The 27013-nt window shown below is 36.8% G+C and overlaps 1 protein-coding gene across 4 annotated transcripts in view; it reads right to left on the bottom strand.

The window, feature by feature from the left end:
- The window catches only part of psd3l (pleckstrin and Sec7 domain containing 3, like), a 124454-nt gene that overhangs the window by 11850 nt on the left and 85591 nt on the right, over positions 1 to 27013 (bottom strand). For all 4 annotated transcript variants that reach the window (XM_048171913.1, XM_048171928.1, XM_048171920.1 and 1 more), the window contains 2 exons: positions 10311 to 10354; positions 1636 to 1820 (listed from right to left, as the gene is read on the bottom strand). In XM_048171913.1, the coding sequence (XP_048027870.1) occupies positions 1636 to 1820; positions 10311 to 10354 (229 nt within the window). The remainder of the gene's footprint in view (positions 1 to 1635; positions 1821 to 10310; positions 10355 to 27013) is intronic.

The raw sequence follows: 27013 nt of genomic DNA, 5'->3' as shown, positions 1-27013 counted from the left end.
GATCAAAGCTGAATTTTCAGCATTATTAGTCTTCAGTGTCACATGATCCTTCAGAAATCATTCTAATATGCTGATTTGGTGCTCAATAAACAATTCCGATTATTATAATTGAAAAGTTCACAGTATTTTTTGATGAACTGAAAGTTCAAAAGAACAGCTTTTATATAATAAATGTTATAAATGTATTTACTGTCACTTTTGATTTAATGTGTTCTTGCAGAATTAAAGAAGTTCTAAAAAGATTGTACTGATTCCAAAATTTTGAACAGTAGTGTATATAATACAAAAAAAAAAAAAAAAACAGAAATATTTACAGTTTTTGAAAGCAACATCTTAAATTTTTCTATAATATCAGTTTTGATTATTTCAACTGTCAGTATTTGAGGTTTGTTTTTCCCCACACACTTGCTGGACGAGCTGAAATCGGTACATCTCTTCAAACAGACACAAACAGCTCAGCAGGTTTGCAAGTGACTCTAGAATCTCATTAGGAAGGAAAAATAAGTGGACATAATATATGAGAGACTACGGCCAAAATCCCATTTCACCATGTGTGCTTGCCAAAGCACTGAATCACACCTGCTTTATCCTCGTTCACATTACACAGCATTTATTTAATGCTCTTTCCCCATCATTCCCTGCATACCCAGAAGCTTTACTTGTGAAGAGTCATAAATATATCCTGCTTATGAAAAAGGCTTTTAATTACACACAGAATTAATACATCAAAATTCTTCATAAAAATCAGAAAAGGCATTCGAACGACCTGTATAATAATGTCATTTATTACTCACCCTCGTGTCATTCTACACCCATAAGACCTTGTGTTCATCTTCGGAACACAAATTAAGATATTTTTTGATTAAATTCAATGGCTCAGTGAGGCCTGCATTCCTCTCTCAAGATCAATAAAGGTGCTAAAAACATATTTGAAAGTATAGTTCTACCTTAATATTATAAAGCGACGAGAATACTTTTTGTGCGCCAAAAAAAACAAAATAACGACTTTTCAACAATATAGTGATGGGCCGATTTCAAAACACTGCTTCGGAGCTTTACGAATCGAATCAGTGACTCAGATCTCCTATCAAATGGCTAAACAGCTGAAATCACGTGACTTTGGCGCTCAGAGTCACTGATTTGATTCGTAAAGCTCCGAAGAAGTTTTGAAATCGGCCCATCACTATATTGTTGAAAAGTCATTATTTAGTTTTTTTGGCGCACAAAAATATTCTCGTTGCTTTATAATATTAAGGTTATTATTGTTATTACTGTTTTAAATATGCTTTTTGTCCCTTTATGGATCTTGAGAGAGGAAATGTCATGGCTGTGAATGCAGGCCTCACTGAGCCATCGAATTTAATCAAAAATATCTTAATATGTGTTCCGAAGATGAACGAAGGACTTACGGGTGTGGAACGACATTAGGGTGAGTAATTAATTACATTATTTTTATTTTTGGGTGAACTAACCCTTTAACTCTAATTAAACAATGCAGTTTCAGAGTATTTTACTGTATTACTGTATCAAAATCATGCGGCATGGATCATGTATTGAAGATGTTTCAAATGATAGCCTCAGACTGAAAACATTCCGAAACAAGGCAAAACCTCAGAACTCTGATTTAAATCTTACTTTTCTTCCCGTCCATGTCAGCGTGGATTTTGCGGGTCAGGAAGCCAGTTTTGTAGACGGCAGCGTTAGGGTCATGGGCAATGTCCAGGAACGGGTTACTGCCGCTGCTGATGCGACTGATGCTCTTAGAGTGATGGTTCTTATCAGCCAGCTCAGACAGAGACTTCTTCAGCTCATCTCCATCACTAGAACACAGTACACACATCCCATCAACTTTTTTCCCATCACAGACCTTCATGCGTGACAACTCTTCCTGACCATGTATAAAGTATCTGTAGTGTGAGCTTGAACAGGTTGTGTATGTACAATGTTGGTGTGGAAATATGACTTGTGTATATGCAAGAGCTGATTTGTGGGAGAGTATGCCGTCATTCAACATCACTGCAGGAATCCCCATATAAACACACTGACCACTGACGCATACTGAACATCTGCTATTATATGGCCATCTGTCTGGAGGAAAAATAATTTGACTGCATCTAAATGTCTCTTTTGCATGCATTTAAATGACAGCAAAAAAATAAAAGACGATCCATGTGTCTGATTTGGTATGCACAGTCCAATTTATACTAAGTCACATAAATGTTTCCACAAAATGGATATAAATCCAAAGTACTATTCGTACACTATATGAAACTATTACAGAGTTCACTTCTGTGATGCTGCAATCTTCAGCCCATATGGCAATTAGTGTTTCACAGTGACTCCATCCTTGTGTGTCATCTACGACTGCTCATTTATGTATGGATGGCAGGGCTCCTAGAAATCTATCCATCCTTCTGTCCATCTCGAAGGTGTCTTGGCAGGTTTTTCTGGTCTTTTTATGACCAGACACCTGTCCGATCAATAGAAATGCATAAAGTGACCAAATGTATATTATACCCCCAATAATAGAAAAACACTGTGGAATAAAACTGGTGTGCATGGTATTTCAGCAAAAACAAAAATCTTATCTTATCAATCTTATCACAATTTAACCAGATATAGTGCTACACCATGATTATTTAAGTGATTCTCATTCTTGCAAATGTAATTCAAGTGCTATCTGTTTATTCACCTTACAAAAAGTCAGCTATATGCCTGCTGCAATTAACAACACACTAAACTGAATTTAGTATATTAAAAAGATTATATTACGTTATAATTACGTTAAAACTGGCCAGTCAACAATAATATCTGGACCGCACCTGCAACAATGTTATTTTGATAGCGGCTGGTTCTGAAATAGATCTTCGTCTCGTGGTGCCGTCTAATATTATCACGTCGGACCACGCTGCATCCAGTGTATAGTCAATATCACTGATTATAATGGGTTCTATTATCTTTTGATGTGTCGCATCGCACCACTCGTGTCCGGTGTAGACACGGTGTTAAATTCTTCGAAAACAGCGATAACTTTGTTGCAGATAAGACACACCGGTTTTGCATTCACAAAACTATGTAAGAACGCATAGTTGTCTTTCCATTCTTCTTTGCAGCCCTATTTTTGCTGTCGCGCTTATACTTCAATGAGTGCTAGACATTACTTCCATTGTCAGAGCGCGATCAGACCTCACTAAGTGAGTGCTGAACGCAGTTGGACATAGTGGTGTATCAGAGGTAAAAAATGATATAAATACTGTTCGGTTTCTCACACAAACCGATTGTTTCGTGTCTTAGGACATCAATATGTCGTCATGAGCCGCAGGGTTTAATTTGGATTTGTCTGTGCATGTTTTATTTACTCTTATAAAAGAAGTTCCCATTGTCCCACATTATATGGCTGACAGACCACAACGGTTGGAGTTAAAAATCATCATTTGTGTTCTACTGAAGAAACAAAGTCACCTACATCTTGGATGCACTGGGGGTAAGCAGATAAACATCAAATTTTCATTTTTGGGTGAATTATCCCTTTAATAACAAAAATTTTATCAGAAGCGTTTATGCTGGGATGTTTAGGCGAGATTTTGCTGACGGGAGCGGGACAAAACATGAATGTTGCGGGCGGGAGCAGGACAAATATAAACATTTTTTGTGGGAGCGGGACAGAATCCTGCGGGAGCGGGCAGGTCTCTACATTAAAGCTGCAGTCCCTAAGTTTTGCCTCTTTGTCGCCATCTCTGTTTGAAACCTGCAATTGCAGTTGTTTGCAGAATTATCTTTACGTGGGTTGTGCATCACATCATCACATCATCACAGCATTGCATAACTACGTGTATTTAGTGTGTATTAGCAGATTTCAATTTCTGTACAGTCTAATCTCTAACATTAATTTGTCATACCATACAATCCGCCATCAAAATGATAAGTTTAATTATTCCAGGTGCTGTGAGAAAAGCGGTAGTGCATGTAATGACTTTAGTTTAGATCTGTTCCTCACACAGATATCATAAGAGACTCCTGAAGACCAGGAATATAGCACACACACACACGGTGTATAGACTAATTTTATGTTTATGGTGTTTTGCATCATTTTAAAGGCTGGAAAGCTTCTGTCCCCATTCATTCACTGCAACCAGTTCTTCAAATCTTCTTTGTGTTCCACAGAAGTTTTTTAACGTTCGTTTTTGGGTGAATTATCCATTAAATTTAAATTAAATTTAAACAAGAGAGAAGTGCATCTAAAAGTAGAAGAAAATCTGTAAATCTGGTGTCCTTCTCTTTGTTTCGCAGAGCAGGTGGAGAAGATTAAAGACAGACAGCTTTAATCATGTGACAGCGGCATGACCATCAGAGATCACAACTTTAACGGATCATTTGAAGTGGGTCACATGTTTACACACTTCGCTACTGCATGTCATATTAATGGCTGAGAAGATGCTTGAAGGGACAAAGACTACAGTTGCACTGGTAGGGTCTTGATTAAATGCAAACACTCTGCCGGACTCTGTCCTGAAGGTTGGAGCTTCTGTCAGTCACGTTGCTAGGAAACTAATCCCAATAGCAGCATTTACCTCGGCTTGCAAAAATATGTTTGAAGCTCGTGACCACTATTTCCTTTGTGACATTAGTCGAGTGTCAGGAGGCATTAGAAATGCTCAAAGATTCCCTTTACGTAAAGAAGGATCACACAAAAAATTCTTCAAAAGAAAAGCTGACAAAAAGAAACATTAATAAATACTGATTTAGGCAATGAGTCAATGTAGTCACAACCCATAGACAGGCTCACAGCAGTGCCCCTCGTCTCGGTATATAAATGACCCTTTTAGAAGTTCCCATCCAATTACTCAAGCTGAATCACACCATTAACCAACAGATGTCATTTACCTACCCACAAAATAAACAATCAACATACTTCAAATCAGAAAACAATTAATTTTACCCTCATTTCAACTTTACATTAAAACAGGCCATTTCATTCACCCTCTCTGTATATAGCACTATACACGTACTCTAGGAAACGCTATAAAAATCCAGATATACTATGATGGAGGCAGATTATTTCTGCAAGATGAGAAATGAACAGAGCTAGTTTTAAATGACAGTTTCTGTTATATATATGACTTTAAGAAAACGACTTTATGTGAATCGGCTGCACATTTCCACATTTAACATCTAATGAAATAGGGTGGAAAATGTCTGCGCAACAAACACGAAGAAATACTTTACATATTAAACCACCACCAGATGAGAAATGATGACAATCAATTAAAATATCAACTGGAACTGACAATGCATTTGATACATCTGACGATAGTTATTTAATTTATATTAGTCTACGATTTTCCAAGACAATACAAAATACAGCTGCTGCAGCAAACGTTTTTAAATTAGTCACTTATTTACAGGTATTGACCGGTGGTGTTTTGCATCATTTTAAAGGCTTCTGTCCCCATTCATTCACTGCAACCAGTTCTTCAAATCTTCTTTGTGTTCCACAGAAGTTTTTTAACGTTCATTTTTGGGTGAATTATCCATTAAATTTAAACAAGAGACAAGCGCATCTAAAAGTAGAAGAAAATAGCTGTAAATCTGGTGTCCTTCTCGTTGTTTCGCAGAGCAGGTGGAGAAGATTAAAGACAGACAGCTTTAATCATGTGACAGTTTTTAAATTAGTCACTTATTTCAGGGTTTATGCAGGTTTCAGTAAGTCAAATTTAAGACCTTTTTAAGACATTTTAAGACCATAAAGATTGAAATTTAAGACCTACACGACGCATTACCAAAAAATATTCAAATCAAAGAAATTCTGAAAAAATCATTTTATTTCAATGAATTCAGTCATTGAAAAAGCATTAATTTAATTTACAGATAAAGCAATCACATTAGTAACCTTCCACACACATCAATGTGCCAAATGCCCAAAACCTTAGGCCCAAAATGAAAATAGGCTAAAACAAACTTGCCCTCAAATAGAATAGATTTCATCTCATATTTATTTACATTACAAAACAGCATATTAATAGCCTAATAAAGATTGAACAGGCTACTCCAACCCATGTAACAACCAATGTAGCGCACACACACACACACACACACACACACACACACACACACACTCACACCAGATAATCCATTTTACATAGATAGATACTTACCTCGGGATAATTAGAGTATCTATCTAACATGGATTATCTGATATATGTATGTGTGTGTGTGTGTGTGTGTGTGTGTGTCCCGCACTGTCCCATGAACTGTGAGCCCAGGTACCTCGACTTAACAATTCCATTGTTCCAGAACAATGGTCCTGGTGGTCTGATTTTGGCTTTCATTGAACGTTACGACATACGGCCCGGTAAGAGTACGAATCAATTCCCTCTTTATAAACTCCCCCAATCCAAATCTCGCCATAAGCGATCTTGTTGGGCCCGCAAGAGAACGGCTTCGCGATTACTGAATCAGGGAACATCACTTGGAAGAGATCGCTAATCTCACTGTTGCTATTAAATGAGTAACGTTAGTGTTTGTTTAGTCACCGTGTGTAGTATACAAATCACCTCGGCTTTTGATGTGTCAGTCGCTCCAAAAGTACCCGAAGGTTGTTCGACGGAGCTTATGAATTGCGCTGGAGACCGGAGGAACCAGGCATTGAGGAGGACGACGGCAGTGGTGAGGCTAATTGGCCGAGTCCGCTGAAGGGATTTTGCGGCTAGCTTGTGTTTCTCCGCTCTGGCGTGTGACTCCAGCGCCTTTACACCGCTTCACACCCAGACTCTCTAACTGATTTTTTTTTTGTTTTTGCAAAGTTTGCAGTGAGCCTCGTACCTGGAGCTGGGTACCGCTTGTAACCAACAGCAGAAATCGCTGTGATCTAGCCATGTCTCGTTGAAAGTACACTTTCCCATTTTCCACACGTAGCCGAACTTTAACAAACTCTGAGGAGACGCAGACGTATTTCGCGGGCAGGTATTGCATTTATCACGGGATTTGTAGTTGTATCACCGCGTATACCAACACCAATATACACCAGAAAGAACTACGACTCGCTACTTTTTTGCTACTTTGTAATAACTTTCAGCAGGTAGCGTTTCTGGAAATGGGTAAAAAAATTTAAGACCTGACTAAATGAAATTTAAGACCTCGGATGAAAATCTGGCCGTTTTTAAGACTTTTTAAGGCCTTAAATTTAAAGTTCAGAATTTTAGACTTTTTAAGACTTTTTAAGACCCCGCGGAAACCCTGTTATTTACAGGTATTGACCAGTGGCAAAAAGTTCACAGATTACATGCGTTTCCACAGGCTCTTTCACTCTGATTTACACTGGACAGGGCCAGTCCAAATACGTTCTGCTTTTAAAGCAAAGCTATCAGAAAGAGTTGCTCCAAATTTGGTTGCAACACTGTTGGAGGGGGATGACTATTTCACATGCAGTGGTGAATAAGAAAAAAGTCTAAGCCATTAGGAGCCCAAATTAAGAAAAAGAATAGGAAACAAGCAAAAATAAATAAATAAAAATAAAGATATGTATGCAGCTATATCACTCATCTCGGTATGAGTATAATATTATGAATAGAATAAAATATCACTTATGTTATGCTATGTTGCTTGTTATGCTATTACACATAGGGCAACAATATTAATTTTTCTGTCCAACTAGCTTACATAAGGCAGAAAAATTGATTTTGTAACATCATAATGTAATTTTTTTAAACAAATGTAAAAATGTTTTTACTGTACAGTTGTGTAGTTTTTGGAGGATTTTTTATACTTTAAATATAAACATTTCTATAAAATAGCAATTTTTTTTGAAAATTCACTTTAAAAAAATCTACATTACTCAATTTCATTCATGGTGATAACATGAAAAATGTGCCTTGGTTTAGTGGAAGATTGTTGCCATCTACTGGAAAAGAAACACTTAAAATTAAAATAACATGAATTTTCAACTACAGCCACTAGATGGCTGCGGAGGATTCCTCAATGGCTCATAAACCATTACCAAGTTTTTCATTTAGATTTATGTTTAGACATTATAAAATTATTATTATAACAATAATTTAACATTACAGTCAAACCTGAAAACGGTGTTATGCATGTTATTTGTGTGCATGTGTTTTCATTTGTTCTCCATCGTGGATGTGTTAAGGTGTCACTTCTTCATTCCTGTGTGGGTATCCATAGTTGTGGGGTGTTGAGTTTTCGCCCAGGGCGCCAAATTCACATATAAAGACTGTATAATTGGAACCTTCAACACCAAAGAAATGAAAGATGCATTTGTGTCCATTTTACCCCAGGACAATTTCTAAAAACGTAATGAAATTACTTTGGATGTTAAAATATATTCTCAAAACTCATAAGATTCGTAAACAAAGACAGCATGCCATGTTTGTTTGATGGCAGCAGCGGAGTCGCTAGGAATTATGGGCCTTGTGACTGTATATTGCTCTTGGCCGCTTTGCACCCCTTTATAGATCCAGCTGAATGGCTGAGATTGGGGTGAGATGTGGAGACATCTCCATTGGATTGGGGGTGGAGGACGATATGCGCCCCTTTTTGGGACCTGTCTGTTCCATCCATTAAAATCATCCTAACTTTCCAACACAGTGCCCTTGGTTGGGAGGATATGTAATAACAGTCAGTTACATTATTTTCTGGTGTCTGCCGGCAATGTTGTGGAAAGTTACTTTAAAAAGTAATGTGTTATAATATTGCGTTACTCTCTTAAAAAATAACTTATTGTGTTAGTTACTTTATATGTAAAGTAATGCGTTAGGTTACTTTTGTGTTACTTTTTCTCACCTGGACTGGGCTTGCTTGTTTGTTTTTAATAACATAAAAAACATAAGCTCTATTTTTGGTAAATGTAAAGGCCCTTTCTTTCACACCAAAAGTGAAATGAATGAGCCTCAGGCTCAAGGAAATGCAAATTCACACTGTACAGTAGAGGGTGCAGCTCAAACAAACCTTTCAGCAGTGCTGGCCTTGCTTCAAGTGTGTCAGACTTTGAAGAATGTTTCCATGTTTATTGTCCATACAATGAAATGGAGTGTATGTTTATATATATATATATCTTGATTTGAGTTCCACAGATTTTTGAGTTTTCATTTTTGAGAGTAGAGTCTCTTTTTTGATGAAAATTTTTTTCTACATCTATGAAATCGTGATCTTAAACAAATTCCCTCTTTGCAAAATATTTGATGTGATCTAGCTGGACAGTGAACTTTTACAAGTAAAATCTGCTAATAATGTCTTTCTACTCATAGTCACTACTGTCAATTTATAAAGCGGTCCTTGATTATTGGCTGAGCCACATTTGTAGTTGTAAAATACTCTATAAACACACACCTGTGACCTCGTCACATCAGTATTACTGCACTAATGTATTGGTGTGTTGCTTGGCAACCATTCTGCTAAACTGCTTGGCGGAAGAGTCGATTTAAAGAAATATTCCAGGTTCAATGATTGTTTACACAATCATATATGTACATGTTTTGTGTTCTTGTGTTTATATGTTCAAAACAGTGTGTGTTTTAATGCTTATTGCTTTGCACCTTTTATTTTTCAACCACAAATTGTAAAATTGTATTGTTAACAAAAAAAAAAAAAAAGTAGCAGCAACGCAACCCTTAATCACTGTAAACAATGGTTTCTTGGGGCTTATTGCTTTAATAAACAGAATATATTCAAATATTATAGCACTTAATATTTAAATAGCAAATAACTACTGGACTGTATACTACAGCAAGAGATTTAAAGGTTCAAATCGTTTTGTTGGGCTCAAGCAGAGTGAGATCTGGTTTGCGGTTGAAGCAGAGAGTTGGCGAGGGCTGGCTGTAATTTGGAACAATGGGACAGTGTCTCGCTCTATGACTGTTATCAGTGAGATACAATGTCAGTCTAATGTCGTGTTTTCAAGATCATAATTACAGCTCATGTCTCAGATGCCACCAATCTAATCATTTGACTCAAAAGCATGCTATCACACACTTTTTGGACCTTAATTGGACCATGTATTTGATGTGTATTGGTGTATTGTGGGCACCAGAGCCAGGGATGATGAAGATAAAAATAAAACTACTCTTTTTTTTTTTTTTTTTTTCACCCCTTGTAAGGACTCGAGGCTTTAGAAAGGTGGTTGTGCAGGATCTGCGGGGCAGTAAATATTGCATGTGCTCATGGGAATGCCAGCTTGAATCCAGCATGCACATTTCCTGATCCTATAAACCACAATTCAAAGCTTTTTCTCTAAAATTTCCTGTTTATTCTTTTATTTCTGCTTTAAAAGACAGGAATGATGGTGGTGAAGTACTTACACGGCCCATTCCAGCTTCTCATTCTTGATGGAGTTATACAAAGACTGCATGGAAAAAAACAGAAAAAAGAAACAGGCTTAGTATGGTATGCATTCAATTTTAATAGAATTCATATTCACCTGAAGTACAAGGTATTCATTTAACCTCCTTTAATAACTGTTCTTAAAAAGTGAGATCTGTCCCATGGTATGTGTGACCTGTCTAACTAACATCATGACAGTGTAAATGTAACAGAATGATGCTTGTGGTCTTTTATTTGATATAACATCTAAAAGAGTTATTATGAAGTCAACCACTGTAGGAGCAGTCATATTGAAACACTGTCTCCTCTGGACACTAATGGATCTTTCTCATGCAATGCCATCAGTGAAATTCATTGTGAAAATGTCACACAATTCATTTGCAGTATTTATGCAAATGCACACCCAGATTCCTGCAAGGAACGTTCTGCGTGAAGTATGAGCGAAAAGGTCAAACTGAACCTCAAAATGCAGATCTCTCATTTGTTATCATGAACATTAGGGCTTAGAGTTGCTTCTTCAGACCACATGCAAACGTTCAGAACCACGCAATACATCCATGCAGGTGTCAAATGACAAAAAGGGCTTCACTACAATCATGTGCATGGCAGATAAAATAGACCGACGTACTCTTTCAGCGGTCATCTGATACACGTTTCACATGAAGTAACCTCACTGTAACACTGATGTGACCCTCAGTAGACACTCAAGCGGTTGATATCTCATAACAGTCACCGTCTCATAACACTAAACACACGTCAGCTGATGTTACGTGAAGCTGCTAGACGACACATGATGGATCATAACCCGTATGTTTGTGGTCTGCAACACACTCCCTTGTAATACTGGGAAGTGCTGGTGCAAAAATGAGAAAAAAAAGTCATGATACCAGTCTGTGCTTTCTGACTGACACAAGGTTTCTTTTGAACGCATGTATATCTGAGTGCACACGTGATCGGTGAACACTGGGTGTGCATGTGAGCGATCAAATACACTTCTTGCTCAAAATGCCCGTCGTGGCGAGGTTTCAATACCAAACCAGTTAAATGTCTTAGGAGATGCAATGTGTCACAATATTCAATCTTTGCATTAGAAATATCTATTAACATTAATCAAACAATAATACTTGCAAGACACAGAGAACACCAACTGCTTATAATTTTCTTTGTTCTTTATGACTGTTTACTTGAAAAATTACATGAAAAATCTGAAGCAGTGTTTACTTCACTGACAAATACTTAAAACTACATTCCAGTCATTGTTTTAATTTAATTAATTTAATTATTTAACTTTCACTTTTTAAATGGAGTGTAATCAATAGTATATTAATTTTTGCTGAGGTATTTAAATTAGGACCAAAAATCAGGAATTTTCACTGGTATTGGTATTGACTACTTAGTAATTTGTGATATTATGAAGACCCAGAGGAATCAGATCTTCAGCCAGGTTCACACTGTATGATTTATAATAGTCCTTTATGACTGTTGCTTGTCAGACTGTATGAACATGATCCCTGCTGTAAACCATGTCACACTGTAGGATCTCAGTTGTCATTCATGTCAGTCTGGACAGCAGTCAAGACATGTTAAAAACGGACACACGCAAGAAGACTAGTCCAAAATTTTACATCATCAATCCGAGACACGTTCAGTGACTGTGAGCTGCATTTACATGCAGGACTGAAATGGTGGCTAGCAAACAAAAATGATCTCAAGCATTAATTTTGATCACGGCTTCTCTTGAAAAGAAAACTGGGGGGAAAAAAACAAAAAGAAAGACGATGTGTGTGGAGCAAATGGTGGTTTGTTGTTGTCTCACTAAATGCATCATTAGGTTCAATGCTCGTATAGGTTTTTGATTTGATGGTTGTCATAGAAGAAGTCACACTGCAAAACTTCGTCTGAGGTAAAATTTGATCGCAAAATTCATTAATCAGCTGTCGGTGAACATGTCAAAATGATTTTGGCCTAGGACCAGATTTTGGCCAAAGATCCAAGGAATTTTTCAGGATTCACAAAATATGTCTCAGACTGCCAAATCGTGGCCAAAATCGTGCACTGCGAACCCAGCTTTACCTATGTTGCAATATGTCAACAGGAGGTTATGTGGCCTAGTGGTTAATAATATAGTCTGGTAACTGGAAGGTTTTAAGTTGCAAAGGTTCGTGCAAACTGTACTGTAAGGCACTTTAGACAAGAAAATCTGCAAAATGAGAAAATAGTGTCAGCTATATTTTATATTTAAAATAGCAAACTTAAGTAGACTGATTTCCAGAAAATTGTAAACAATATGGCGCTTCCAAAACACTGACATGTTTGTTTGAGATGCACAACACGTCGCGTACTGACCAAACCAATTGCATGAGTTTGGGGAGGGACCATCTGTTTGAATGATTAAATGCACTGATGGAAATCTTTTTGAAAACATTATTTTGTCTTTTTGTTTGGCACTAGTGACGTCAGAGTCAATAGCCTTGTGGGCATCGCTCCAACGTATAGCATAAATATAGCACGGTTGTGCTTCGGTTGATTCTCGGCTCATGGTGGTTTCCGATCTCATCGCCCTCACGCTAACTCCCACATTGCTTCCTGCCAACTCTATACTGTACTAGATGTATAAAAGCAAAAAAAATGCCAATATATAAAATCCATTCTAAATAGAATTAAATACATTTATAAAAACTATTTTAAACCTAATTAATAATGTTATAATAATATTAAAAAAATTTTGTGTGTATACATACGCACATACTTACGTACATACATCCAAACAAATCTGGTCAAATCTACAGTACAAAAGGTTAAAAATGGTCAAATATACCCATAAACTCCAATGTGCTCCATCTCATATCACTTTAGCCTCTAAATCCAGCTAAATCATCAGTTTTCTTTAAAGGAATCACAACCAATGCACAAACAATTGCACGAGGATCCACTGCTGTTTAGTCACTAGTAGTTGTAGTCATTTTACCCAAATAAGAAGTGTCAATGTTCATATGTGTACAAACACAAAGCTGTGTTCCTTTTGCATGAAATGTGTGTCAGTGGCAGCGGGATGCCGCCCGCAGGACAGCAGACACATTAGACCGGCAGTGTTAATGGCACAACAGAAAACACACGGGTGTGAAAGAGGGAGCAAGTTACATCGGAGAGGGTTACGCTGTCATGAATGATATCTGTGAATCATAAATCAAACCCAGTGGCCAATAAAGCAGAGAGACGCCATTAACCCAGGTCAAGGTGACTCGTTAATGCCATCACAATAACAGATGTTAACAACAGCATGCATGTCATTCAATAACTGCCGCAAAAGGCGAAAAAGCTGTCATCAAGCCATCTATAACTGCTGCCTGTTGGCTTCTGGTACAGACATAAATCCAGTGTAAGGACACGAACATGTCTCATCCAGTGGGAAATGCAGCATTTTGTTGAGCCCAGTGCTGCAGGCACAATCACATCACACTGAACTACAACACCAGAGCTGCACTTAATAACAGCATTATCTGAAGAGCTTTTGTGTGCATGTAAGTCAACAGCAGCATGCCATCGATTATATTCAAAAATCCCAGAGTCCAATAACAACAGAGATTCTGTTAATACAGCATCACAATGCCAAAGAAATCATCTCCATTCCAGGCACACAAACACCACACCAAATGTCAGGCTCATTACCTTTTCCTTTTTGGGCAGTCCAGTGTTGAATTCAGCAGAATTGGACACTTTGAGGGACTTGGAGCGGTGCTGGGGCTGACGCCTGACCGACTCCTCCCTGCCGTACTTGACGGAGCCGCTGGCCCGCATGCGGACCTTCCCGGTCCCCTGAACGCTGTTTACCCCGATCATCTCCTCTGATTAAAGCCCCTTCACATGCACACAGTGCGAGAGAGGAGATCGAGCTTGATCCGGAGCCCCCGGACGTCTGCACAACAGGAGGGACGTGTGAGGAGGCAGTGGTGAGCCACAGGAAAGGAGAAGAGTGAAAACGGACAGACGAGCAAAGCAGAACGGCACACAAATGTCCCTGCCTTCAAGATACGCACGGCGCTGCTCTCTCCCGCATCGCTCGCTGGAGTGTTTGGATACAGAGCGATAGTTTCCCTGGAAGCAACACGTCAGTGACTGGTAGAGTCAGAGAGAGACAGAGAAAGAGAGAGAGAGGGGGGACGAGGAGGTGCTCCTCCCATTCTGAAGTGAGCCAATGTTGAGATCGATTCATTTACATTTCAAACAGCCAATGTGAGCTGCCCATCAGACTCGCTCGCGTCTGCACAGAGAACACAGGCCATCCTGGCCGACTCACAGCTCTGGTCTGGTGCTGTTAACCAGAAGATTACCAGCGTTAGCTGTAGATGAACTCTCGTTTACACGATCAAGAAACAAAGAACAACGCAGCGCTGCCCCTGAGGCATGCATACACTATGCATGGTAATATCAAGAGTTTATTGGAGAAACGGTCAAAATAAGATTCTACTTTTGAATGCAATAAGACTTTCATGCACAACTCCGGCTGTCTTGAGGTGGTTTATGATAATAAAAGTTCTGGAATAATGAGGGAGATTCTTCCAAACATGCCTGGCTCTAGGCAGTAATTCAAAGATCTCCTTTGAGAAATCCATCACCTCAGTATGATTTCAACTAAATCAATAATTCAAAGTGTTCAAGCGCATACTAATGACTGTAAACACACCATGACTGGCTGAAATAAAACAAATTATGAGCAGGCAGGTTTAATCAGATGTGAAACTGTAATGATAAGCTCAATGCAGCACACTCATGAGCCTTCTAAAAAGTGGCAAAAGCTTACAAGCTCTAATCCTATTGGCTGACAGTCATGTTTACAAGATTGCTACAATGAACACTTTGGAGGAAGAACTCCATTTGCACAAAAAGTTTGTTGAGGTTCATAAGATGCTGATATTTAGAGATGTACTATATACTGCCAATTATGTCAATTATCAGCTGATATTAGTGACTTTTTAATTTAAATTTATCAGTATTGTACATATGTTACATTATATTGGATATTTAATTGTGCATGTTCTTATCCACCAATATTTACATTCAGGTAACCTTGCCATCATTAAGCACTTTAACAATTTTTTGTAGATCTCAATATTTCAACATCAATCTGTCTTTCATTCAGTACATTGTAATGTTGTAATGCCTAAATTCATAGCATTTAGAACTACTGTTTGTATTTTTGAGTTAGTGTGTTGAAATTTAATAGAAATCTAAAATTGGCCATTTATTGGTTATTGTGCATAACATAATAATTATCAGCCAGAATTTTAATATTGGTGCATTCCTAATTGACAGTGATAAAAAAAAAAAGTTTCTGCACTACTGTCGGTTCCACCTTCATTTTATAGCTGTGAAATAATCTATGCATTAGATGCACAGTATTATTTTTAGTCGAAAAGTACACATTTTAAACCGTGAAAATCTTTCAGGGAGAAAATAAAGTTATTGGATCATTACCTAAAGTTTTGCAAATACAGATCAAAAGTACCTTTTACAAAATTTAACATTATGTTAGCATGAAGTTATTTGAAAGTAGAGCTTAAAAATTGGCAAAGCTGTGACTGGACAATTTTGGTTGCTACATAGCATTTAATTTTTCCCTATAAGATATGTATATAACATCTGATATGAGAAATGAGGCATAATCAAAGGTTGCTGTCGCATCAAGAACGGTATGAAATAAGCACCCTGCACCAGCCAAATGGAGGTGAACTTTCCGAGGAGAAGGGTGAATTGCCATAAACCACATTTACGATTCTCTTATAGAGGAAAATATTTTCCACTTAATGTTCATTATTATTACTGACTTTACTTTATAAACAAGTTGTTTTAAGTTGTTGGACAGTTGTTTGGCATTTAGTTTAAAACCCCCTGCTTTATCTAATAGCTATTCGTTAGATCTGCAACAAGATTTCATTTTTTGTAAACTAATCTTAATTTTGTTAACTCAAAGTTAATATGGAGTTAGATAGAGAATAATTTGGAAAGATTTTTCAGGAATTATACAACTTACTACTAAAAAAAACTGTGGATGCTGGTTAGAAAATTTTAAAGAATATGAAAAAATGAATTTAATGAAAAATGGAAGTTCAGAGAGAGGATATACAACACATTTTCTGACTTCACTTGGATGTGTATGTAAATAACTCCTCTTTTTCCAGTTAATGCGAACTAATGCTTTCATTTAGGTTGGAGGATAGTATCAGACACATAGAGCCCACGCATATTGTCAGGAACCCTATTATCAGATATCTGTTTGTAGGGGCTTTCGCACCTGGTAGTTATAGGAACATCAAGACATCAGGGCAGTTCCCTGAGAGCTAAATTATCCCCTAGGGCAGTTTTTCTGGTCCATATGCAGTAGGAACTCTGAAGTGGCCAACAGCGACGTCATCTAAGTGCGGCATTGAACATCAACTGGAGGATGGAGGACTCCATGACCGGAACTGTGTTTTTACTGTGTGTTGTGGGTTTTGTGATAACGAAGATGGAATGTAGACATCTAAGTCATGTGATTGAAAGAGCAAAAAGGAAGGCTAAGAGAAGAAATCTCCTATGACAACTTGAATATCTTCTGCATATCAACTTTTACATATCAAGGCTGAGAAAAAGAACACTACGCTGTAAACAAAAGCAAAAGGTAAATGGCATTATCATTAGCTTTCTGTATGTTTAGGGAAGTAAGTATAAGTAAACTGTGCATTTACACACCTTTTTATAAATGGCGCGTGTTTCAAATAAGTTCGGCCCATGAACGTACACTAACGTCACTGGTATTTCCTATTGTCCTGGGTTAGACTCTACTCTGAAGCTAATTTTGTCCCCCCTAAAAGGTGTTTCTATAACTAAAATTGTTCCAAGTTCCTACAGTGCAATCACGGCAAAAAGCGGGCACTTCTGCCAATAGTTATATGATATATGAAAACGTTCCTCTGGTGCGAAAGCCTCTTATAACAAAAGATAGCTAGCTACACTACTAAAAATAAAATGCCAAAAAAGGGGGTTTTCAAAGTGATGCCATAGAAGAAACACTTTTGTTTCGCCAAGGAACCTTTCAGTGAACAGTTCTTAAAAAAGCTATTTATTTTCTTAGAGTAAAGCAGATTTTTAATAATCAGAAGAACCATTCTCTACTATAAAGAACCATTTGTGCAATGGAAAGATTCCATGAATGTTAAAGGTTTTTTAACATCCATTTTTTTTCTGTCTTCAGAATGTGGGTTACCATTCACAACCATTATAATCCTTGGAGGACTAAGGATATTTTTAAATACATCTCGGATTGTGTTTGCCTGAAAGAAGATTGTCATATAAACCAAGGATGGCTTGAGGGTGAGTAAATCATGGGATCATTTTCATTTTTGGGTGAACTATCCCTTTAATGTTTCTCAGTGAAGAAATACAAATCTTCTTATGTTTTCTGTTTGATAAGGTTAATGAAAGAAAAGGCTCAGACAGGTTCAAAGTTCTTCTCATTCATGTCGAATGGCTTGTTAACAGTGCTGTGGAGGCAAAAGAACTGCTTTAAGTATGCAATTGTAGGGCAGCACAATGAGTAGCATAAGCCAACATAATAAAAGCTACAGTATCCGTGCCATGGATGCTGTCTGCAGTCAAGCGAGGGACAAAGAATTAAAAAGCAACTGACACTGAGTATTGTTGTACCCGGGCTGAGGATCATGCATGTATTCTGCGTGTCCACAGACTGCAGCTTTCATACAAGGATGCTGTCAAAAACAGCACTTTCTCTTTGAGTAAACGCAGTGATCAGTTCCCTTTCAACAAGGAAATTTGAAGTCTGCATTCAAAGTATGCATGGCAGCCAAAACCTACTCATGCCCACCAGAGTAGGTGGCACATGGTGGCTGGCTCATCTTCTGAAAGCATTACACCAGTTCCTCAGAGAAACCGATAGGCTGTGGATCTGTATATATTGGATCTGAGATAATTATGCCATCCTAAACCTGCAGAATTATTATTTATTATACTTAATTTGGCTTTCAATTCAACAAGTAGCATGTACATTTATTATTCACTTGTCTGTATGCCAGATTCAGTCACTTGACAATGAAGGAGTCAATTATACTTAAAAAAAAAAAAAAAAAAAAAAAAAAAAGAAAAAAGATAAAAGACCTTTATGACACTGTAAGAGATCTACAAGACCCCCTTAATCACCTCAGATGACAGACAGGACTGACTGTGGTCAAACTCCATGCTACACTTTACACATTACAGATCTTTGCTATTAAAGAACAAAACAAGAGTGTGAGAGTGTGTGTATTATGTGACCAATTAACAGAAAATAATACTGGACAAATGGATTTTAGGAAATTACTCGTTTTATGTAGATCTGGTGCTCAAAACAGCATAGACAGCCAACAGTTTTCTCTGTCACGCAAAGAAGGGTTGCATCACTCGAAAATGCAACAATCGTACAGCTTGTACATATCATGAACAGAAAGTAGTGATGTCAGTTCTGGAGTGATGCTTACAACACAGATGCACTGTAGGTAAACATGTCTTGGCATCAGTCTTTTTATAGAAACATACAGCACAGGTATGTTATGGGGGGGGGGGGGGGGGTAATATATTTGAGAATGTTATGTGATTTTTTTCTCTTTAATGTGCTCAACAACTTTATTTCAGCCCTACAGTATTCTGCAGAACAGATAACGTTTTTTTTTGTAATACACTGCCCTCAGTGCTACAGCTCCGACCACTTTGTGTTACTGACAGACAGACAATGATCACAATAAAGATGTGCAGAATACAAGCCAAATTTCTGTAAATAAATAAATACAATAAGAGCTTTTTATGTTTTCATTAACTTGACTTTGAGAGTTCCTGTTTGAAATTGTAACATTTTCCCTGGGGAGATTTTGGATATGGTGATGGATGGATGAATGAATACTTCACATGATCAATGCAATCAACCACAGTTCTAATCGCATGAGTGTCAAAATGACTATTCCTAAACTGTAAATGGTTAGTTCATTCAAAAATTTAAATTCTGCATTTATTCACTCTTATATTGATTTCATGCGTCACGCAAGCATTTGAATGTCTGTGTTCACTATAGTATGAGCGTTGTTGTAAATATGTTCCTAATATAAAGACATTGTGTCTCTTAAGAAGACTTTGATCTGGATTAGACCACTCAACTGATTCATTTTACGATGCCTTTTAAGTTCGAGGAATGGACTTTAAATGGAGGGACAGAAATCTGTCAGGTTTCATAAAAAATATCTTCATTTGTGTTTGGAAGTTGAACGAAAATCTTAGGTTTGAAACGACATGAGGGTGTGTACATGATGACAGAATTTACATTTTTGGATGAATTATACCTTATAAATATAGCAAGCTGTGTCTTGGATAAAACTAACTCTATATGGTGAATCATTTAGCTTACATCAACGATACATATCGTCGCATTTTTATATCCCGATATCCTGATATAACAATGTATCGTTACACCCCTAATGAAAGCTACTTTTATGATAACCAGTCAGCAAAAGACAGAGCACTTTCAAACACATTTGATGAAGGTTTTATTAATTTTATTCTCAGCAGGTTTGTCATCAGGTTGCTTAAGATGGCATGGTCACTTGCCAGACAATATGCCTTAATGTGACGAGTGAGCCAATGGGCTATGCATCATCATGCCCATCTGTTCCCTACAGTGAGCTGCAGAGCGCCTGTGTCTCCTCAAGCAACAGCATCCACTGCTTTAAAGCCAAAAGCACTCATGTCACTCTAATAAAATAGAAGAAACTAATCTTACCAGTTTGCTTCAAAGTTTCTTTGATGCGCATCTAAATAATAATAAGAAGAACAACAATAATGCCCCGCGCCTTGCAAAATGAGATCTAACAGTTACACTGAAATAATCAACAAAGTATTAAACAATAAACAGAATTATAGAATAGAATTAAAGAATAAAAAAAAAAAATAAAAAAAACAAAGTAGCAAAACATGTATAATTGTATTTAAGTATGTTTTAGGATTGTGAATAAATGAACACAGATATGTGTGATAAATCACAATTTTTAGTCATAAATATATTGGCCAATCAAAATCTTATGTTTAAATATCAAGAACATTTGGATGCTCCATTTCATGACCCCTTTTAGGGAAGTAAACTAATAAATCATGCTATCATATAAATCCACTTCATTGGATTTTACTACCATTTTGTATTGAATTATGAAAAATACCAAAAGCATAACAGAAATGTTTCACAACAAATGCATATTTGTAACTGTATTTATTTGTAATATTTAGATCTTATAATTAGTTAAAAGCAAACTACACTTACACTAGTAACACCGTGGCTACTCACTCTATTAAGTCATACTGAACATTATGCTGTGGGAGTGGGGATATTCAAATGAACACCACATCCTGACATCATGATGTGGCTGATTTCAAAGCAAACAATTTTGCAGAATTAAAATAATAAATGTTCATTTTCAGTGTTGGGGAAAGTTGCTTTTAAATAGGGCTGGGTATCGATTCAGTTGTCCCAAATTGATTCGATTTCGATTCACAAGGTCTCAATTCGATTCGATTTTGATTCTCTGATCGATTTTCTGATTCGATTCTCGATTTTTGATTCACTTAATTCAATAAATGTTCACATGCCTCACCACAAAAAAATTATAAATGAATAAAATAGTTATTGTTTTTGTTTAAATAAGGTTATGACAACCAATATTTTAGATACGAGTCAAATTTAACAATTCTCGATTCTATTTGAGACCACAGCTAAAACTACTAATATAAATTTCAAAGATTATTATAGACTGTCATTAATAAAAAAGCAATAGCACAAATAAATACAATAGAACAAAGATACAAATGAAATAATCAGTGCTTTTAAGGTTTTTTCTGGTAGGTCTAATAGTAGTTTTCAGGTACATAAATTGAATAAAGTAATCAAATGTAAAATAACACTGCAAATAATCTTCACTGTACAAATTAAATAAAGGTTAATCCTTATTAAAGTTACAAAAACATTATTCAGTGAAGAGCAGAGAGTGATTTTCTCTTTTTTCTCGTTTTTTTGTAGTCTGTTGAAAATTAAAACAGACAGCTGCAGGGATATTCGGTTGCTGTCACTTTAAGACTATTGCACAGTTACAATAATGATACACACATGCGTTCTTAATTTACTGCTTACTGTAACCGCTATGTTTACCTAGATACTCGCAAAGGGGGGCATTTTTATATAAATTTGTGTGAATGTGTCCATTTTGGCACAAAGAGAGGTGAAATAATTAATTTTATTACTTAAAAATAGGCACGCAGCTCTGAGCGCTTTGGGTGTGTGCACTGTGCACACAAAACTTCTCACACAGCGCACGCGAGTTTTCTTTAAATTGAATGCTTAAATTGGCAAGGCTTGAAAACGCGTGCAAATGATAACTGTCCAGAACGTCTTTCACGCTGAAGGCCGTGCATATGCATCCGCCATGTTTAGCAGTATCACTGAATGAATGACAGACATTCCTGGCCCGCTGTAACATCACACAAGGTAAATAAGAGGATGACATCTAGTGGAGAAGACTAGTAATAAGATTAACGTCAATAAGATATTATGTTCAGTGTTTGCGGAAATAAATACGGAAAAAAAAATAAAAAATAAAAAATAAAAATCGATTCCTGATTTTTTGCCCAGCCCTACTTTTAAAAGTAATGCATTACAATATTGGTTTAATCCCTAAAAAGTAACTAATTGCATTACTTAGTTACTTTTGCATTACTTTTTCTCATCTGGGCTGTTTGTTTGTTTGTGTTTGTTTGTTTTAATAACAACAAAAACATATTTTTGCAAATGTAAAGGCCTTTTCACACCAAAAGTGAAACAAATAAGCCTCAGGCTGAAGGAAACGCAATTCACACCTGTACAGTAGAGGTCTTTCAACATGGTGACAGGAGAGCTGTCAGTCAATAAACTGAAAAAACAAAGTAACTTGCGTTACTTATTTGAAAAAGTAACTCAGATATTTTGCGAATACTGTTCCAACACTGTTCATTTTGGAATGAGGAGAGTGAGTTCTGAAACTTAGAGCACAATGTTTTTACAGTGTCATGACTTCAGACTGACTGTCTACTTTCTCTGACTGATCCGCCAGAGACAAATCTTCAAATTAATACCCACTTTTTTTGGGAAGGCATTTCAAATATGTATAAGTAAAAACAAAAAAATGATTTTGATGAGCTCAATACTTATATCACTTTTTTCTGTATTTTCACTTACTCATTAAAGCCAATTGTTTTTTGCATTGAGTGCTTGGCAAGTGTAAATTTTAGTCAGTACTAATTTTAGTTAGTACTGACTTTACAATGTTAAACCTCAGCATTCATGTGATCTCATTAAAGGCGTTCATACTGATACTGATCTACAACGACAAAGTGATGGAAGTCTGTGATTTGAGGTGACATGAGCAACAACGACCTCTGGCAATGCAACAAAGTTGAGTTATATGAACTTTCTAATGAGCAGTCATTTCACTCAGTAGCCATATTCATAACAACCTTGGCCAGCTATTTCCTGTGATAACAATGGTATGATATTTTGTGCTTCTTAATATCAACTTATACAGAAAAAAAAAAAAAAACATGTTTAAGGCCAGTTCAGCCATAGCACATTCTACTTAAAAAAAACAAAAAACAAAAAAAACATTATTCTTTTACATGTAATTTGGGACTACAGGCAGCATTTTAAGTGTTATGATTTTACCTATAAATACATGTAGGAGTGGACCTGAATGGTTATACAGCATCTGCCAGCAGTGTGGGTGAAGACAGTGGAGCTGATGCAATTGGACACTGCAGATGAATGTCAGAGTAGAATGATTTAATTGCTGTCAGTGCGAAGACAAAATTACACTGTGTTCTAAATAGGCACGACCAGCACAACAAGCGATCACTCTCTTGATCCATCTTTTTATAACTCGCTATGATAATTGATGCATGAAATTTGGTAGTCGAAAGACAGATTTTTTTTGATGGCCAATACCAATATTTTTAAGAGAGTGGTCATTGGCCTCATTCTAATCATTGGCCTTATTCAAGATGGAGATGAGTCAGCGGTCAGCAGATGGAACAGCTCTCCTTGTGGTGCAGATGCAATAATCTGCAATTAAACATCAGCAAGACTGTGGTGATGATTGTTGACTTTAAGAAGAGCCCTCCTTGTTTGCCTCCACTCATAATCAATGGTTGTATAGTGAGCAGCACTGAATCTTAGAAGTAGTGATCTGAAGTGGGAGAGTAATGTTGTCAGTATTATCAAAAAAGCACAGCAAAAGATGTTTTTCCTTGTACGCTAAGCATCCTTGGCCAATAAAAAGCTGATTGATTGCCTGATTGATTGATTGATTTGACATAATATTTATTAAATTAGAAATAAAAAAATCTTCTTGATTGTGTGATCCTATTGTAATCACAAATTATTCAAATTATTTCAAGAAATTATTAAAAACATGAATAAAAACCAAAGTAAACACTGTAACCAACACCAACATCATATTTTCTAAAATAAAGACCAGGTAAACGTAATTTTATAGACAGTACACAGTGAACATAACATGAATATGACAATGACAAACTGGATCTATTGCAGCATAGTTTAAAAATGAAGGATTTAAAGTTTGCAGCTTGTGTGTGTCCAGGGACAGCCGCATTACAATTTGTACAGATGAACTGTAAGAGGATCCAAGTTTGTAGAATTAAATATTTAGACCATTTTAAAATGTAACTTATGTGTAAAGTACAGTAATGTATCTTTGGTTTTTGGGTACCTTGCGATATCTGTTTTGCATTTAGATTGTTTCTTGTTTGAGACTTTTGTGTATTTCTATATGGAAGGAATGAGTGACGTGTTCTACTGTTGGGGTGGGAAATAACTGTGACAAATTGGAAATGTGTTTCCCTGTTACCTGTCTTGTATAATTAAAAAAAAAACAATGAACACATTGTTCAAAAAATATTTAGACCATTTGAGTGTTTGCTAACCGTGATGGCGTGTTTTGTGGGCGGAGCCTACTTGGTGGCAGAAAATGACAGTTCTGCAGTAGCAGTCTATGGAAGCCATAGAATTAAAGGTGCCCTAGATTATGTTTTTAAAAGATGTAATATAAGTCTAAGGTGTCCACTGAATGTGTCTGTGAAGTTTCAGATCAAAATACCCCATAGATTTTTTTTAATTAATTTTTTTAACTGCCTATTTTGGGGCATCATTATAAACGCGCCGATTTTATGCTGCGGCCCCTTTAAATCCCGTGGTCCACGCCCACAGAGCTCGCGCTTGCCTTGAACAGTGCCTTAACAAAGTTTACACAGCTAATATAACCCTCAAAATGGATCTTTACAAAGTGTTCGTCATGCATGCGGCATGCATGCGTCGGATTATGTGAGTATTGTATACTGTTATATTGTTTACATTGATTGTGAATGAGTTTGATAGTGCTCCGTGGCTAACGGCTAATGCTACACTGTTGGAGAGATTTATAAAGAATGAAGTTGTGTTTATGCATTATACAGACTGCAAGTGTTTAAAAATGAAAATAGCAAGGGCTCTTGTCTCCGTGAATACAGTAAGAAACGACGGTAACTTTAACCACATTTAACAGTACATTAGCAACATGCTAACGAAACATTTAGAAAGACAGTTTACAAATATCACTAAAAATATCATGTTATCATGAATCATGTCAGTTATTATTGCTCCATCTGCCATTTTTCGCTATTGTTCTTGCTTGCTTACCTAGTCTGATGATTTGGTTGTGCACATCCAGACGTTAATACTGGCTGCCCTTGTCTAATGCCTTTTATAATGTTGGAAACGTGGGCTGGCATATGCAAATATTGGGGGCGTACACCCCGACTGTTACGTAACAGTCGGTGTTATGTTGAGATTCGCCTGTTCTTCGGAGGTCTTTTAAACAAATGAGATTTATATAAAAAGGAGGAAACAATGGAGTTTGAGACTCACTGTATGTCATTTCCATGTACTGAACTCTTGTTATTTAACAATGCCAAGATAAATTCAATTTTTCATTCGAGGGCACCTTTAAAGAATAAAAAAGGTAATTTTGAGTTTCTACCTCACAATTCAGACATTTTTCCTTGCAATTCCAAGTTTATATTTCACAATTCCGAGAAGAAAAATCAGAATTGCGAGATCTAAACTCGTTGCTTTGTCTTTTTTCCTCAGAATTGGAAGTTTATAGACTTTTTTTCTTTAGAATTGTGATATAAACTCACAATTGTGAGTTATAAAGTCAGAATTGAAAGATAAAAATGTAAAATGTTATAGGTTTAAATATTGTTTCATGCTCACAGTTGGGCTAATACATCATACCCCCTATGAACCGCATATGTGAATATTATGTAGAGCTATTGTTTACATCAAATTCATGCTTTAATATTAGACTAATCATCAGACTGTCCGTTTAATGGCTTGCAACCACAAACATCTGCATTTAGCTTCAAAGAGCGTCTTTGATGATGACATTCTGTAAAAATGAAGACCATCTCTTTTTTGCATTCCAACAAGACATTTTTTCTCTTATTCTGTGGATCTTGCCTATTTTCCTCCACTCGTTACCAACTGTTTTCTGCCACAACTATGCGTGCGCAACTGCAGTGACCAAATGATGCACCCAAATGGTCTATTAGACATTCAAAAATCTTGGCAATATATTAGTTGACCACTGACAAAAATGTAGCGACTGGTTACAACATGGTGAACTGTTGTCTGTGGACACTTTTCATCATGCAGTTAAGAGCATCTGATATATTGAATTAAAGCACTTTACAGCTGATGTACTCTAATTGAATGAAATCTTTATGGGGTCTGTTTATTTGCCTACTGACCATTAAACTCAGCTTATTTTATACCCTCATTAAAGCGGCACAGCTCAGTGTGACCTACAGGTTAATGGGCAGCGCACATGCAATTCAGATCTTTGTTTCTACTTGATTATTCATGCATTGAGTAAGATTCACTCTAAACAATATTTTGGTTACTTTCAGAATGACTCCATAGAACTGGTTTTATTAGACATCAAGCAATAGCATACCACTGTTGCTAAATGTATACATGGTGCATGCAGCTCATAGTTGATTCATACATGCATACGCAAAACACAATGCTTGACAAAAATCTACAGGACATCGTGTGAGTGCCTGTATAATTTATACAAATAAAACATGCAGTTTCTATGCGCAACCTTGAAAAGGTGTAGACATGCATGTGTAGGATGAAATGCTGGCAGCAGTTGAGCCCGTCTCAGTGCCGCACGCCATACGCCAGATAACACAGACAGGTCAATTCACTGCTGCTCAGAATAAACCACCATTCGATTCAAACAATATATAGCGGGTACATGCCATATAGCACTATATGATGCATTAATTTCACAGCACATAAATGCAGTTTTGTGAATGTTTCAGCTGCTGTCAATTTCTCACAAGAAATATCATAAAGTATCAACACACGGCTATCATGTCAGATGAGGCCTTCCTGTAAGTCAGACAGTTGACATTTTTTTAATGATTCTTTGATGAAAAGAAGAACAGCAGTTTTTGAAACCGAAATCTTTTGTAACAGTATAAGGGCCAGATTTACTAACAGCTTGCGCCAGCGCAAACCCTC

This window comes from Megalobrama amblycephala, linkage group LG2, assembly GCF_018812025.1.
Source record: "Megalobrama amblycephala isolate DHTTF-2021 linkage group LG2, ASM1881202v1, whole genome shotgun sequence".
Lineage (NCBI taxonomy): Eukaryota > Metazoa > Chordata > Actinopteri > Cypriniformes > Xenocyprididae > Megalobrama > Megalobrama amblycephala.
This window is presented reverse-complemented; position numbering and strand designations above follow the sequence as displayed.